At 48.0% G+C, this 14,024-nt stretch overlaps 1 protein-coding gene across 4 annotated transcripts; it reads left to right on the top strand.

Moving 5' to 3' along the window:
• The first annotated feature begins 2,304 nt into the window (after positions 1-2,304).
• ppp2r5d (protein phosphatase 2, regulatory subunit B', delta) lies at positions 2,305-14,006 on the top strand. 4 transcript variants are annotated; one of them, XR_007113996.1, is made up of 16 exons: positions 2,305-2,566; positions 3,089-3,166; positions 3,267-3,435; positions 5,185-5,384; positions 5,461-5,571; positions 6,012-6,104; positions 6,193-6,323; positions 7,329-7,388; positions 8,130-8,238; positions 9,532-9,585; positions 10,255-10,637; positions 10,994-11,095; positions 11,183-11,321; positions 11,557-11,637; positions 12,483-12,820; positions 12,872-14,006. XR_007113996.1 is itself a non-coding variant. In XM_047603131.1 (16 exons), the coding sequence occupies exons 1-16, from the start codon at positions 2,540-2,542 to the stop codon at positions 12,618-12,620; spliced, it is 1,791 nt and encodes a 596-aa protein (XP_047459087.1). In that variant the 5' UTR covers positions 2,314-2,539; the 3' UTR covers positions 12,621-14,006. The 4 variants fall into 4 exon arrangements, 3 of the variants coding, with proteins under 3 accessions (XP_047459086.1, XP_047459085.1, XP_047459087.1); XM_047603131.1 differs by having other exon boundaries at positions 2,314-2,566; positions 10,255-10,425; positions 10,510-10,637; positions 12,483-14,006; XM_047603130.1 differs by having other exon boundaries at positions 3,270-3,435; positions 12,483-14,006.
• Positions 14,007-14,024: the final 18 nt, after the last annotated feature.

Genomic DNA, 14,024 nt, shown 5'->3' with positions numbered 1-14,024 from the left:
GAACGATCCGATCCGAATCGATTCAGTGACTTGAAATTGATTCAGTAACTTTTTAGCCAAAAATGAAACCAGTGTGACTGAAATAAATACCTACTCAGTGTTTCCTCTACATTCATTTAGAAGTGGCGGCCACCAACAGATAACTATCTTGCTCAGTATCTACTCTTTGAGGTTCTTAATCTACCAGTTACAGTCTCTTTGTAAAGTCCTTCCTTCCTCTGACTGTTTAATCCAATGCGTTATTTCTAAGTCTCAATACAATCGATTGATTATCTTTTAAATCGATATTAGATCGATGTATGTCGTCCGGACAGCCAACTTGCCAAGCACAGGTCGATGTAGTTAGATCATAGGTAATTCTGTGCAGTAGTGTGAACCTAACACACCTATGTATGACAATTCAACTGACTGCAACACACATGCTGGACTGGTATTATACAGGAAGGGCCAGAGCAGACTCTTCAGAGCGCAGGGCGCCGTCCTGAGGACCTTCTATGACTCGGTGGCTGCGTCGGCCATCTTTTGTGGGGAGGCCTGCTGGAGTCTCGGTCCCGGGCTGCAGTCTGGAGCCTGTGGAGGCCCCCCACCCCCTGCATGAGACCTTCAGGGCCCTGGAAACCTCCGTCAGCTCCAGGCTTCTCCACCCACGCTGTGTTAAGGAGCAGTACCACAGGTCCTTCCTCCCTCTGCTGTCAGACTCTACAACCAGCTCTGCTCCCAGTGAACCCACAACTACATAAGTGCAATATCTCTCCTAAATACATGTACATATATTTGTTGATACCTGTTGTTTTGCACTGCCTGCTTCCATGTGTAAATATATACATATATTTATATGTATAAGCATATAACTCACTCACATATAACCTCTTCTGGTCGCCGTTATCCATTATTTATCCATCCATCCATCCATCCATCTATTCATCCATCCATCCATCCATCCATCCATCCATCTATTTATTCATCCATCCATCTATTTATTCATCCATCCATCTATTTATCCATCCATCCATCATCCATCCATCCATCCATCCATCCATCCATCCATCCATCCATCTATTTATTCATCCATCCATCCATCCATCCATCCATCCATCCATCCATCCATCCATCCATCCATCCATCCATCCATCCATCCATCCATCCATCTATTTATTCATCCATCCATCCATCCATCCATCCATCCATCCATCCATCCATCCATCCATCTATTTATTCATCCATCCATCCATCCATCCATCCATCTATTTATTTATCCATCCATTTATTCATCCATCCATCTATTTATTTATCCATCCATCCATCCATCCATCCATCATCCATCCATCCATCCATCCATCCATCCATTTATTTATTTATTTATCCATCCATCCATCCATCCATCCATCCATCCATCCATCTATTTATTTATCCATCCATCCATCCATCCATCAATCCATCAATCCATCCATCCATCAATCCATCCATCTATTTATCCATCCATCCATCTATCTATCCATCCATCAATCCATCCATCCATCCATCAATCCATCCATCCATCCATCATCCATCCATTTATTTATTTATCCATCCGTTCATCCATCCATCCATCCATCCATCCATCCATCATCCATCCATCCATCCATCCATTATTTATTTATCCATCCATCCATCCATCCATCTATTTATTCATCCTCCATCCATCCATCCATCCATCCATCCATCCATCCATCCATCTATTTATCCATCCATCCATCCATCCATCCATCCATCCATCCATCCATCCATCCATCCATCCATCCATCCATCCATCCATCATCCATCCATCCATCCATCCATCTATTTATCCATCCATCCATCCATTTATCCATCCATCCATCCATTTATCCATCCATCCATCCATCCTAGGGGGTGAATAGAGCTGATTTTGACACAGAAATCGTTATATTTTTAACAGAAATCACTGTGAATCTGAACCTTTTCACTGTTTCTGATATGATTAGTTTTTCAAATGCATTTAAAGCTGAGATGAATATTTCTTGATCATGTGTCCCATTCATTTCCTTTCATCCAAGTAGACGATGGACAGGTAGAGGCCTAGGATTTTTTCGGCTCAGCTTCGATGTGAACAGGGAGGCCACGTCGACCTGTGTTTTTCTCTCTGATTTTGGTTCTGGTTCTGGTTCTGCTTCTGTCCTCTGGTTCTGGTTCTGGTTCCAGTTCTGGTTCTGGTTCTGCTTCTGTCCTCTGATTCTGGTTCTGTCCTCTGATTCTTGCTCTGGTTCTGATTCTGTCCCCTGACTCTGGTTCCGGTTCTGTCCTCCGGTTCTGGTTCAGGTTGAAGGGTTTTGTTGCTGGGGAAGACCCTCGCCATCACAGTCTTTTTTGGCCAATCAGAAAAATCTCTCGGCGCGTCTCCAGGCAGATTTGAGTCAATCAGCCAATCAGTGTGTCCGGCTGGGGGACAGGCACAGGGAGCTGAGGCTGGCCGGGTCACAGCGTCTGAATCCCGGGGAGGAACATCTCGGAACCTCGGTGAAGAGTCCCAGCACTGGTCAAGATGCCCAACAAAACCAAGAAGGAGAAGGTGAGCCGGAGGGACCGGGGGCACCGGGGGGACCGGCTTAGGGCCGGTATAACGGAGACCGGAGACGTCACATTATACAGAGAGAGGCGGCGAGCTAACCCAGCTAGCCCTGCTAGGGCCCTGCTAGGGCCCTGCTAGCTAAGCGAAGTTACTGATGATGAATGAATCTGTTTAGTTTTTATTGCTGATAAATCTGAACATTCACAGACGCCATCTTTTATTTTTTTTTAGACCTAGACTTAGCTCCTCAGATCTGAGACAGTTAGTGGTATTAGATGGTTGGTTGGTAAAGATGAGATGACATGAGATGAGTTGAGTCTTTATTCATCTCACAGTGCGGGAATTCTTATTGTCAGTGATGGGATCAATTATGTCAAGACTCAGTCAGCTGTTAACACCATCATGACCAGTAAACACTGGTCACATGACTCTTAGGGACCAGTAAACACTGGTCACATGACTCTTAAGGACCAGTAAACACTGGTCACATGACCTGATCAGCTGATCTCTGTCTCTAAACAGGAAACAAGTAAATCCTCCAAGAGCTCCAAGAACAACAACAGCAGCGGAAAGGACAACGTCCCAGACAACACTGACGAGGTTAGTGACTGAGGACGGGACACTAACGTAGTACTGGTAGTAGTACTGGTAGTACTGGTAGTAGTAGTGATTGCTAACGTAGTAGTGGTGTGTCTTCCAGCAGCAGGGGGCCAGTAAGCGTCCCAGTACCAGCACACCTCCTCCTACTCAGCTCAACAAGATCAAATACTCTGGAGGAGCTCAGCTGGTGAAGAAGGAGCGAAGGCAGAGTTCCTCTCGCTTCAGTCTGACCAAGAACAGAGAGCTGCACAAGCTCCCTGCCCTCAAAGGTACACACTGTTCTGGGTTGTTCTAAACATGTTGGAGAACTAACCCCAGATCTTCCTCAGTTGATCCAGACTCAGTAAATGATGCTGAGACCAGGGTTCTGGGGGGTCATGCTGTTCTTGTCTGGATATTTGGGCTCTTTGTCAGAATAAATGTGGGGCCCATCCTCCTCCTCCCTGATGGTCTGGATGATGGATCAGTATCTGCCTGAGGAGGAGCCTCCACCATGTTTCACTCATTATCTGAGTTCAACAAACATCATCAGTCCAGATGTTTCTGAGCCCAGGTCCTAGGTTCTGGTTCTGGTTCTGGTTCATAGTGGAGTCTCTTGGTCTTGTTTCCATGTCAGAGGGACGGATGTTTGGCTGCAGCTCTTCCATGAAGACCACTTGTGTCCAGACTGGTCCAGACAGTAGCTGCTGGACCTGGGTCGGTTCTGAGCTCATGTCTCTGCTGGACGTCTTCACATTTAGACAAATAATCTGGACGTGTTTTTCATCCTCTGAGTTTCCACTGAGTCTCTGATCCTACTGGACCCTGACGTAGATCCAGACGACCTAGACCCTGACGTAGAACCAGAAGACCTGGACCCTGACGTAGAGCCAGAGGACCTAGACCCTGACGTAGAGCCAGAGGACCTAGACCCTGACATAGAGCCAGAGGACCTGGACCCTGACGTAGAGTCAGAGGACCTAGACCCTGACGTAGAGCCAGAGGACCTAGACCCTGATGTAGAGCCAGAGGACCTAGACCCTGATGTAGAGCCAGAGGACCTGGACCTGACTAGAGCCAAGGACCTAGACCCTGATGTAGAGCCAGAGGACCTAGACCCTGATGTAGAGCCAGAGGACCTAGAAGGACTGATGTGGTGGAAGGTTCTAGAAACACCAGATGCTGATGGGACTTAGAGTTTTATTCTGTTCACTCACTCTGTATTTAGGAAATTGATAAAAATAAACATTCATTCATTAATCATTCATCATTTTTGAAAGCATCCCTAGTTTACAGCATTTTATCCACACCCGCCTAAAACTTACTTATTCTCTATGGGGTTCAGGTCTGGACTTCCTTCCACTATTAAACACAGCCCTGAGTTCTACTGCTGCTTTTCTTCCAAACGTTTCTCCATCAATCAGGATTTATTTCTTCCTGGTCGACCGTGGTTCTCCACTATCCTTCCAGTCTGGAATAAAGGTCTTAAGACAGTTTCAGCAGTTTCTAGATGTTTGATTTGACCCTTCTCCACCAGACTAACATCTCCTCCACCAGACTAACATCTCCTCCACCAGACTAACATCTCCTCCTCCACCAGACTAACATCTCCTCCTCCACCAGACTAACATCTCCTCCTCCAGACTAACATCTCCTCCAGACTAACATCTCCTCCTCCAGACTAACATCTCCTCCTCCACCAGACTAACATCTCCTCCACCACCAGACTAACATCTCCTCCTCCACCAGACTAACATCTTCTCCTCCACCAGACTAACATCTCCTCCTCCAGACTAACATCTCCTCCAGACTAACATCTCCTCCTCCAGACTAACATCTCCTCCACCAGACTAACATCTCCTCCTCCACCACGGGATGTAGAGGAAATGAGAAGCTCCTCATTGCATCAGATGGTCTTAAAGAACTTGTTGAACTAATGATCCACCAGGAGGCGCTGGAGCTCAGTTAAGTGTATTTAGTGTTTAAATTGCAGTCAGTGTATTTATATATATATATACTGTCTACTCCCTCCTCCTCAGATGCGCCCACAGTTGAGAGGGAGGAGCTGTTTGTCCAGAAGCTCCGCCAATGCTGCGTTCTGTTCGACTTCATCAGCGACCCTCTCAGCGACCTCAAATACAAGGAGGTCAAGAGGGCGGGGCTTAACGAGATGGTCGAGTACATCACGCACAACAGTGACGTGGTGACAGAGTGCATCTATCCCGAGGCCGTCGTCATGGTGAGTCATCGCAACGTCAACACAACGTCAGCCTCTGAGACCGAGGGTGGTTACAGGTGTTTGTGTCTCTGTCCAGTTCTCAGTCAACTTATTCCGGACTCTCCCTCCGTCCTCCAACCCGACCGGAGCAGAGTTCGACCCCGAGGAGGACGAACCCACGCTGGAGGCAGCCTGGCCTCACCTGCAGGTACGGACCATGCTGCAAGGCTAACACGAGGCTAACCCTAAGGCTAACACGAGACTAACACGAGGCTAACACGAGACTTACACGAGGCTAACACAAGGCTACCACTAGCCTAACCCTAAGGCTAGCATGAGACTAACATGAGACTGACACAAGGCTAACACGAGACTAACACGAGGCTAACCCTAAGACTAACACGAGACTAACACGAGGCTAACCCTAAGACTAACACGAGACTAACACGAGGCTAACCCTAAGACTAACACGAGACTAACACGAGGCTAACACGAGGTTAACATGAGGCTAACCCTAAGACTAACACGAGGCTAACACGAGGCTAACATGAGGTTAACACGAGGCTAACCCTAAGACTAACACGAGGCTAACACGAGGCTAACATGAGGCTAACACGAGGCTAACACAGTCTGTCTCTCTGTCCTCAGCTGGTTTATGAGTTCTTCCTTCGCTTCCTGGAGTCTCCAGACTTTCAGCCAAACGTCGCCAAGAAATACATCGACCAAAAGTTCGTCCTGTCGGTAAGAAGTCCGTGGTGGGACTAGGGGACAGGTAGAGGGGGGACAGGTAGGACGGGAGACATGTCTAACCTGTCCCCCTGTGTTGAAGCTGCTGGAGCTGTTCGATAGTGAGGACCCCAGAGAAAGAGACTTCCTGAAAACCATCCTCCATCGGATCTACGGCAAGTTCCTGGGCCTCCGGGCCTACATCAGGAGACAGATCAACAACATCTTCTACAGGTCAGGACCAGCACCAGGACCACACAGAACCACCTCTGATCCACACTGAACCAGGACCACATAGAACCAGGACCACACAGAACCACCTCTGATCCACATAGAACCAGGACCACATAGAACCAGGACCACACAGAACCAGATCTACATAGAACCAGGACCACATAGAACCAGGACCACACAGAACCACCTCTGATCCACATAGAACCAGGACCACATAGAACCAGGACCACACAGAACCACCTCTGATCCACATAGAACCAGGACCACACAGAACCAGGACCACACAGAACCAGATCCACACAGAACCAGGACCACACTGAACCAGGACCACATAGAACCAGGACCACACAGAACCACCTCTGATCCACATAGAACCAGGACCACATAGAACCAGGACCACACAGAACCAGATCTACATAGAACCAGGACCACATAGAACCAGGACCACACAGAACCACCTCTGATCCACATAGAACCAGGACCACATAGAACCAGGACCACACAGAACCACCTCTGATCCACATAGAACCAGGACCACACAGAACCAGATCCACACAGAACCAGATCCACACAGAACCAGGACCACACTGAACCAGGACCACATAGAACCAGGACCACACAGAACCACCTCTGATCCACATAGAACCAGGACCACATAGAACCAGGACCACACAGAACCAGATCTACATAGAACCAGGACCACATAGAACCAGGACCACACAGAACCACCTCTGATCCACATAGAACCAGGACCACATAGAACCAGATCCACATAGAACCACCTCTGATCCACATAGAACCAGGACCACATAGAACCAGATCCACATAGAACCACCTCTGATCCACATAGAACCAGGACCACACAGAACCACCTCTGATCCACATAGAACCAGGACCACACTGAACCAGGACCACATAGAACCACCTCTGATCCACATAGAACCAGATCCAAATAGAACCAGATCCACATAGAACCAGCTGTGATTAGTTGTTGTCATTCTTCAGGTTCATCTATGAGACAGAACATCACAACGGCATCGCTGAGCTACTGGAGATCCTGGGCAGGTAACACACTTATTCAGATACACACTATAACACACATACTAACACACAGAACCACCACATTAATAATTAATTCTGAGAGATTAAAATTAATTAATTCAGAAATTAAAAATTAATTAATTCAGAAATTGAAAATGAACTAGAAAATTCTCTCTGGGAAATTTTGAGGGGCTACGGGAGCTAATGCCGGGGGCTACTGTCTCTGTCAACATGGGAGTTAGCACAGTTAGCCTACATTTAGCACAGTTAAACCATATTTAGCACTGTTAGCCTACATTTAGCACAGTTAAACCATATTTAGCACTGTTAGCCTACATTTAGCACAGCACGGTTAGCCTACATTTAGCACAGTTAGCCTACATTTAGCACAGTTAAACCATATTTAGCACTGTTAGCCTACATTTAACACAGCACGGTTAGCCTACATTTAGCACAGTTAGCCTACATTTAGCACAGTTAAACCATATTTAGCACTGTTAGCCTACATTTAGCACTGTTAGCCTACATTTAGCACGGTTAGCCTACATTTAGCACGGTTAGCCTACATTTAGCATGGTTAGAATTCATTCAGAGACTAAAATGAATTTGATTTAATTGTGATGAATCTAAATTAATTCTTTAATCCTCTGATTAAACATTTGAATCATTAAACAGCTCTAGTTATTGTGTGTGTGTGTGTGTATCTTCTAACGAGTGTTGTGTTGTGTTGTGTTGTGTTGTGTTGTGTTGTGTTGTGTTGCGTAGTATCATCAATGGCTTCGCTCTCCCTCTGAAAGAAGAACACAAGATGTTTCTGATCCGGGTTCTGCTGCCGCTGCATAAGGTCAAGTCCCTGAGTGTCTACCACCCCCAGGTAACCTGTCCCCTACCTGTCCCTGAGTGTCTACCACCCCCAGGTAACCTGTCCCCTACCTGTCCCTGAGTGTCTACCACCCCCAGGTAACCTGTCCCCTACCTGTCCCTGAGTGTCTACCACCCCCAGGTAACCTGTCCCCCACCTGTCCCCTACCTGTCCCTGAGTGTCTACCACCCCCAGGTAACCTGTCCCCTACCTGTCCCCTACCTGTCCCTGAGTGTCTACCACCCCCAGGTAACCTGTCCCCTACCTGTCCCCTACCTGTCCCTGAGTGTCTACCACCCCCAGGTAACCTGTCCCCCACCTGTCCCCTACCTGTCCCTGAGTGTCTACCACCCCCAGGTAACCTGTCCCCTACCTGTCCCTGAGTGTCTACCACCCCCAGGTAACCTGTCCCCCACCTGTCCCCTACCTGTCCCTGAGTGTCTACCACCCCCAGGTAACCTGTCCCCACCTGTCCCCTACCTGTCCCTGAGTGTCTACCACCCCAGGTAACCTGTCCCCTACCTGTCCCTGAGTGTCTACCACCCCAGGTAACCTGTCCCCACCTGTCCCCTACCTGTCCTGAGTGTCTACCACCCCAGGTAACCTGTCCCCCACCTGTCCCCTACCTGTCCCTGAGTGTCTACCACCCCCAGGTAACCTGTCCCCCACCTGTCCCCTACCTGTCCCTGAGTGTCTACCACCCCCAGGTAACCTGTCCCCCACCTGTCCCCTACCTGTCCCTGAGTGTCTACCACCCCCAGGTAACCTGTCCCCTACCTGTCCCCTACCTGTCCCTGAGTGTCTACCACCCCCAGGTAACCTGTCACCCACCTGTCCCCTACCTGTCCCTGAGTGTCTACCACCCCCAGGTAACCTGTCCCCCACCTGTCCCCTACCTGTCCCTGAGTGTCTACCACCCCCAGGTAACCTGTCCCCTACCTGTCCCCTACCTGTCCCCTACCTGTCCCTGAGTGTCTACCACCCCCAGGTAACCTGTCCCCTAGCTGTCCCCTACCTGTCCCTGAGTGTCTACCACCCCCAGGTAACCTGTCCCTACCTGTCCCCTACCTGTCCCTGAGTGTCTACCACCCCCAGGTAACCTGTCACCCACCTGTCCCCTACCTGTCCCTGAGTGTCTACCACCCCCAGGTAACCTGTCCCCTACCTGTCCCTGAGTGTCTACCACCCCCAGGTAACCTGTCCCCTAGCTGTCCCCCACCTGTCCCCTACCTGTCCCTGAGTGTCTACCACCCCCAGGTAACCTGTCCCCTGCCTGTCCTCTGACTGTCTGTTGTCTGTCCCCAGCTGGCCTACTGTGTGGTCCAGTTCCTGGAGAAGGACAGCAGTCTGACGGAGCCTGTGAGTAAATGAAGGGGGACATGTCTCTGTAACGTCTCGGACTTTAATAATTTATTTTATTAAACTAATAAACAGAAATGAACCTCACAGATACTGATACCGATATCAGACCGATATCAGACCGATATCAGACCGATATCAGACCGATGCTCCCCTGTCTGGGTGCATAGACCCCCCCCCCCCCCCCCCCCATGGCCTACGCCACTGTGACGTCACTGTGACATCACTGTGACGTCACTGTGACATCATGAAGTTAACTGGAGGCGACGCTGTCACTGTCAAACATGAAAACGTGTTTGTTGTATTTTTCGGAGCCAAAACTGAAAAATGAAAAACACGGAGTTGAAGTTGTGTCACAGAGGAAGGAGACAATTTACAACAACAGCAACACACTGATGTGTAGAGAATGATCAGTTTCAGTCTGGATGACGTTATGAGTGGATTCTTGTTTCATGTTAATGCTAATGCTAACAGCGAGCTAACTCAGCGCTAGTTGTGTTTCAGGGCCGTAGGACGTCCAAGCTTTTCCTTTTCTGTTATTTGTAAAAGATGAGAATAAGACATGATTTGACGCCTGTAACACAACCAGGTAAAAACACATGGAGGGAGGTCAGCTGGTCCTGGTGTGACCTCTGAGCCCTGGTCCTGGTGTGACCTCTGACCCTGCAGGTGATCCTGGGTCTGCTGAAGTTCTGGCCTAAGACCCACAGCCCCAAGGAGGTGATGTTCCTCAACGAGCTGGAGGAGATTCTGGACGTCATCGAACCGGCCGAGTTCCTCAAAGTCCAGGAGCCGCTCTTCAGACAGCTGGCCAAGTGTGTCTCCAGCCCCCACTTCCAGGTAACCAGGACCAGGACCAGGACCAGGACCTGGACCAGGACCTGGACCAGGAACCTGATGCTGTGTTATCTGTGTGTCCTGCAGGTGGCAGAGCGAGCTCTCTACTACTGGAACAACGAGTACATCATGAGTCTGATCAGTGACAACGCTGCCACCATCCTGCCCATCATGTTCCCCTCCCTGTACAAGAACTCCAAGAGCCACTGGAACAAGTAACTATACTACTACTGCTACTACTGCTAGTACTAGTACTGGTACTGATACTACTGCTACTACTGGTACTAGTACAACTGGTACTGATACTACTACTATTACTACTGCTACTGGTACTACTACTACTGGTACTACTACCAGTACTACTACTACTGATACTGCTACTATCACTACTACTACTGCTACTACTGCTAGTACTACTGGTACTATCACTACTGCTGCTGCTACTACTACTACTGGTACTACTAATACTAGTACTACTACTACTGCTACTATCACTACTACTACTACCAGTACTACTGGTACTACTACTACTCGTACTATCACTACTGATACTGCCCCCCCCCCCCCACAGGACCATCCACGGTCTCATCTATAATGCTCTGAAGCTTTTCATGGAGATGAACCAGAAGTTGTTTGATGACTGTACGCAGCAGTTCAAGGCAGAGAAGCAGAAGTAAGTGGGTCACTGATGCCAACAGGCTAACATGCTAACAGAACTCAGGCTAACATGCTACCAGGCTAACGTGCTAACACTCCACAGGGAGAAGTACAAGCTGAAGGAGAGGGAGGAGATCTGGAACAGGATCGAGGAGCTGGCCCAACAAAACCCCCAGGTCCTCCTTTACTTTCAGAGTGATAAGCTCCACCCCCTCAGGCCTGGACTCCGCCCCCAGGAAGAGGTCAGTCATTCTGTTGCACTCTGGGTAATGTCCTGGAGTGTTGTATTCTGGGTAATGTCCTGGGGTGTTGTATTCTGGGTAATGTAGTGTGTGTTGTATTCTGGGTAATGTCCTGGGGTGTTGTATTCTGGGTAATGTAGTGTGTGTTGTATTCTGGGTAATGTCCTGGGGTGTTGTATTCTGGGTAATGTAGTGTGTGTTGTATTCTGGGTAATGTAGTGTGTGTTGTTTGTAGTTGATGTACAGTGACAGTGAGACTCCGACAGCTGAAGACATCCAGCTGCTGAAGAAGAACGTGGAGACTGAGGCCTCACAGGTACTACTACTACTACTACTACTACTGCTACTGGTACTGGTACTACTACTACTACTACTACTACTGCTACTACTACTGGTACTACTACTACTGCTAGTACTACTGGTACTACTACTACTACTACTGGTACTGATGCTTCTACTACTACTACTACTACTACTACTACTAGTACCACTACTGGTACTACTGGTACTGATGCTACTACTGCTACTACTACTACTACTACTGGTACTGATGCTTCTATTATTACTACTACTACTACTAGTACTGGTACTACTACTACTACTACTACTACTACTACTACTACTAGTACCACTACTGGTACTACTGGTACTGATGCTTCTACTGCTACTACTACTACTACTACTACTACTACTGGTACTGGTACTGGTACTGATGCTTCTATTATTACTACTACTACTACTACTAGTACTGGTACTACTACTACTGGTACTACTACTAGTACTACTACTACTATTACTCTACTACTACTACTACTACTACTGGTACTGATGCTACTACTAACGATATTACTACTACAACTGTTGGTACTATGACGTCATGTCATGATGATGATGTCATGATGATGTCATGATGATGATGTCATGATGATGATGATGTCATGGTGATGATGTCATGATGATGATGATGTCATGATGATGATGTCATGATGATGATGATGTCATGGTGATGATGTCATGATGATGATGATGATGTCATGATGATGATGATGATGTCATGGTGATGATGTCATGATGATGATGATGTCATGGTGATGATGACATGATGATGATGATGTCATGATGATGATGATGTCATGATGATGATGTCACGTGTGGTTTCAGGGCCTGAAGGATCTGAAGAGGGACAAGGTTCTGATGAGGAGGAAGTCGGAGCTTCCTCAGGACGTCTACACCATCAAAGCTCTGGAGGCTCATCAGAGAGCTGAGGAATACCTGACAGCCAATCAGGAGGCTCTCTGACCACACCTGACAGCCAATCAGGAGGCTCTCTGACCACACATGACTGGGGGGGTGGGCCCAAGGTGTCTGGGTCAGATTCGCTCCACCCCCTAGTGGCCAAACACACTGGGGCACAAGCTCCGCCCACATCATAGTGTCACGCCAACAATTACAAGCTTGCATCAAGCACCTGAACGCATCACCAGCAGCTGACCTGTCAGGTGACTCCTCCCTCCCCCAGGTGACTCCTTCCTCTCCAGGTGACCTGTCAGGTGACTCCTCCCTCCCCCAGGTGACTCCTCCCTCTCCAGGTGACCTGTCAGGTGTGTGTTGATCTGTGATCTAATTGGTCGTCTCCCATTACACCTGAACGCAGCACAGAGCACTTTACTGTTCTCCTTGTAGCTCCGCCCCCTCCACCTGAGCCACCAAATCAGCTGCCAGCCGGGGAGGAGCAGTGAATGTAAACCCCCCCCCCCCCAGAGAGGTGTTTATTGGAGCAACTTCTTCTTCTCTGAATGTTTCCTACCCTCCACAGACAGGACTCCGCCCACTCCACATATCCCTGCCCTTTCCATCTAGCCACACCCACTTGTCATATGGGAGAGAGTAAGTAAGTCGGTGGTGAGGCCACGTCCCCTTAGGGGTGAAAACGAAGGAGACGTCGCTGCGTTGTGTGTTGTTCTTCGAACAACTTAAACGATAAAACTCAGAATAAATGTTTAACTTCAGGTCTGGAAGCTGATAGTCGATGTGTACGTGTGTGTGCATGTGGTAAACACTTAGTCATGATGATGCTAACGTGAGCTAATGTCAGTCGACAGAGTTGTTAGTTATAATGTTAATAAGTCAAAGTAGTGAATGTTGAAGCTGAAATGAAACAGTAGCTAACGAGTTTTTAATGAAAGGGTTAACGTTGGCTGAGCTTTACGCTGTATTTATGTCACGCTTCCTTCATTTAACATCATGGAATGAACAGAAGTCACATTTTACCGGGCGACTCAGTGAGAGAGTAAATGTCCGGTTATAAATGTGTCTTCCTGACTAACATTGGCCATTTCACTTGCTTTCAAACGCCAACAAATACTAGCAACACAAAATAAACTGATTACAGGGAGGTTTGTATTTACCACCAGTGGTTGGTTTTCACCCAAATGGGGGTGTGGCCTATTTGCTACTCTCTTCTGTGTAGTGTTATGTGTGGGCGTGTGCTTCAAAGACCCAGCTGTCAATCAAGAGCCCCTGTGATCAAAATGGCCGCCAGAAAAACTGTTGTCATGTAGCAGAAGAGCGAGGAGGCGGAGCTTACACCAGAGGACGTGTGGACAGATCTGTGAAGACTTCATGGACATTAAACATCACATGGGCTGATTTTGTACAGAATAAATAAAGAACCTCAATCAATAAGTCTGATTGGTTTGTTCT

Source organism: Mugil cephalus, chromosome 13, assembly GCF_022458985.1.
Source record: "Mugil cephalus isolate CIBA_MC_2020 chromosome 13, CIBA_Mcephalus_1.1, whole genome shotgun sequence".
Classification (NCBI taxonomy): domain Eukaryota; kingdom Metazoa; phylum Chordata; class Actinopteri; order Mugiliformes; family Mugilidae; genus Mugil; species Mugil cephalus.
This window is presented reverse-complemented; position numbering and strand designations above follow the sequence as displayed.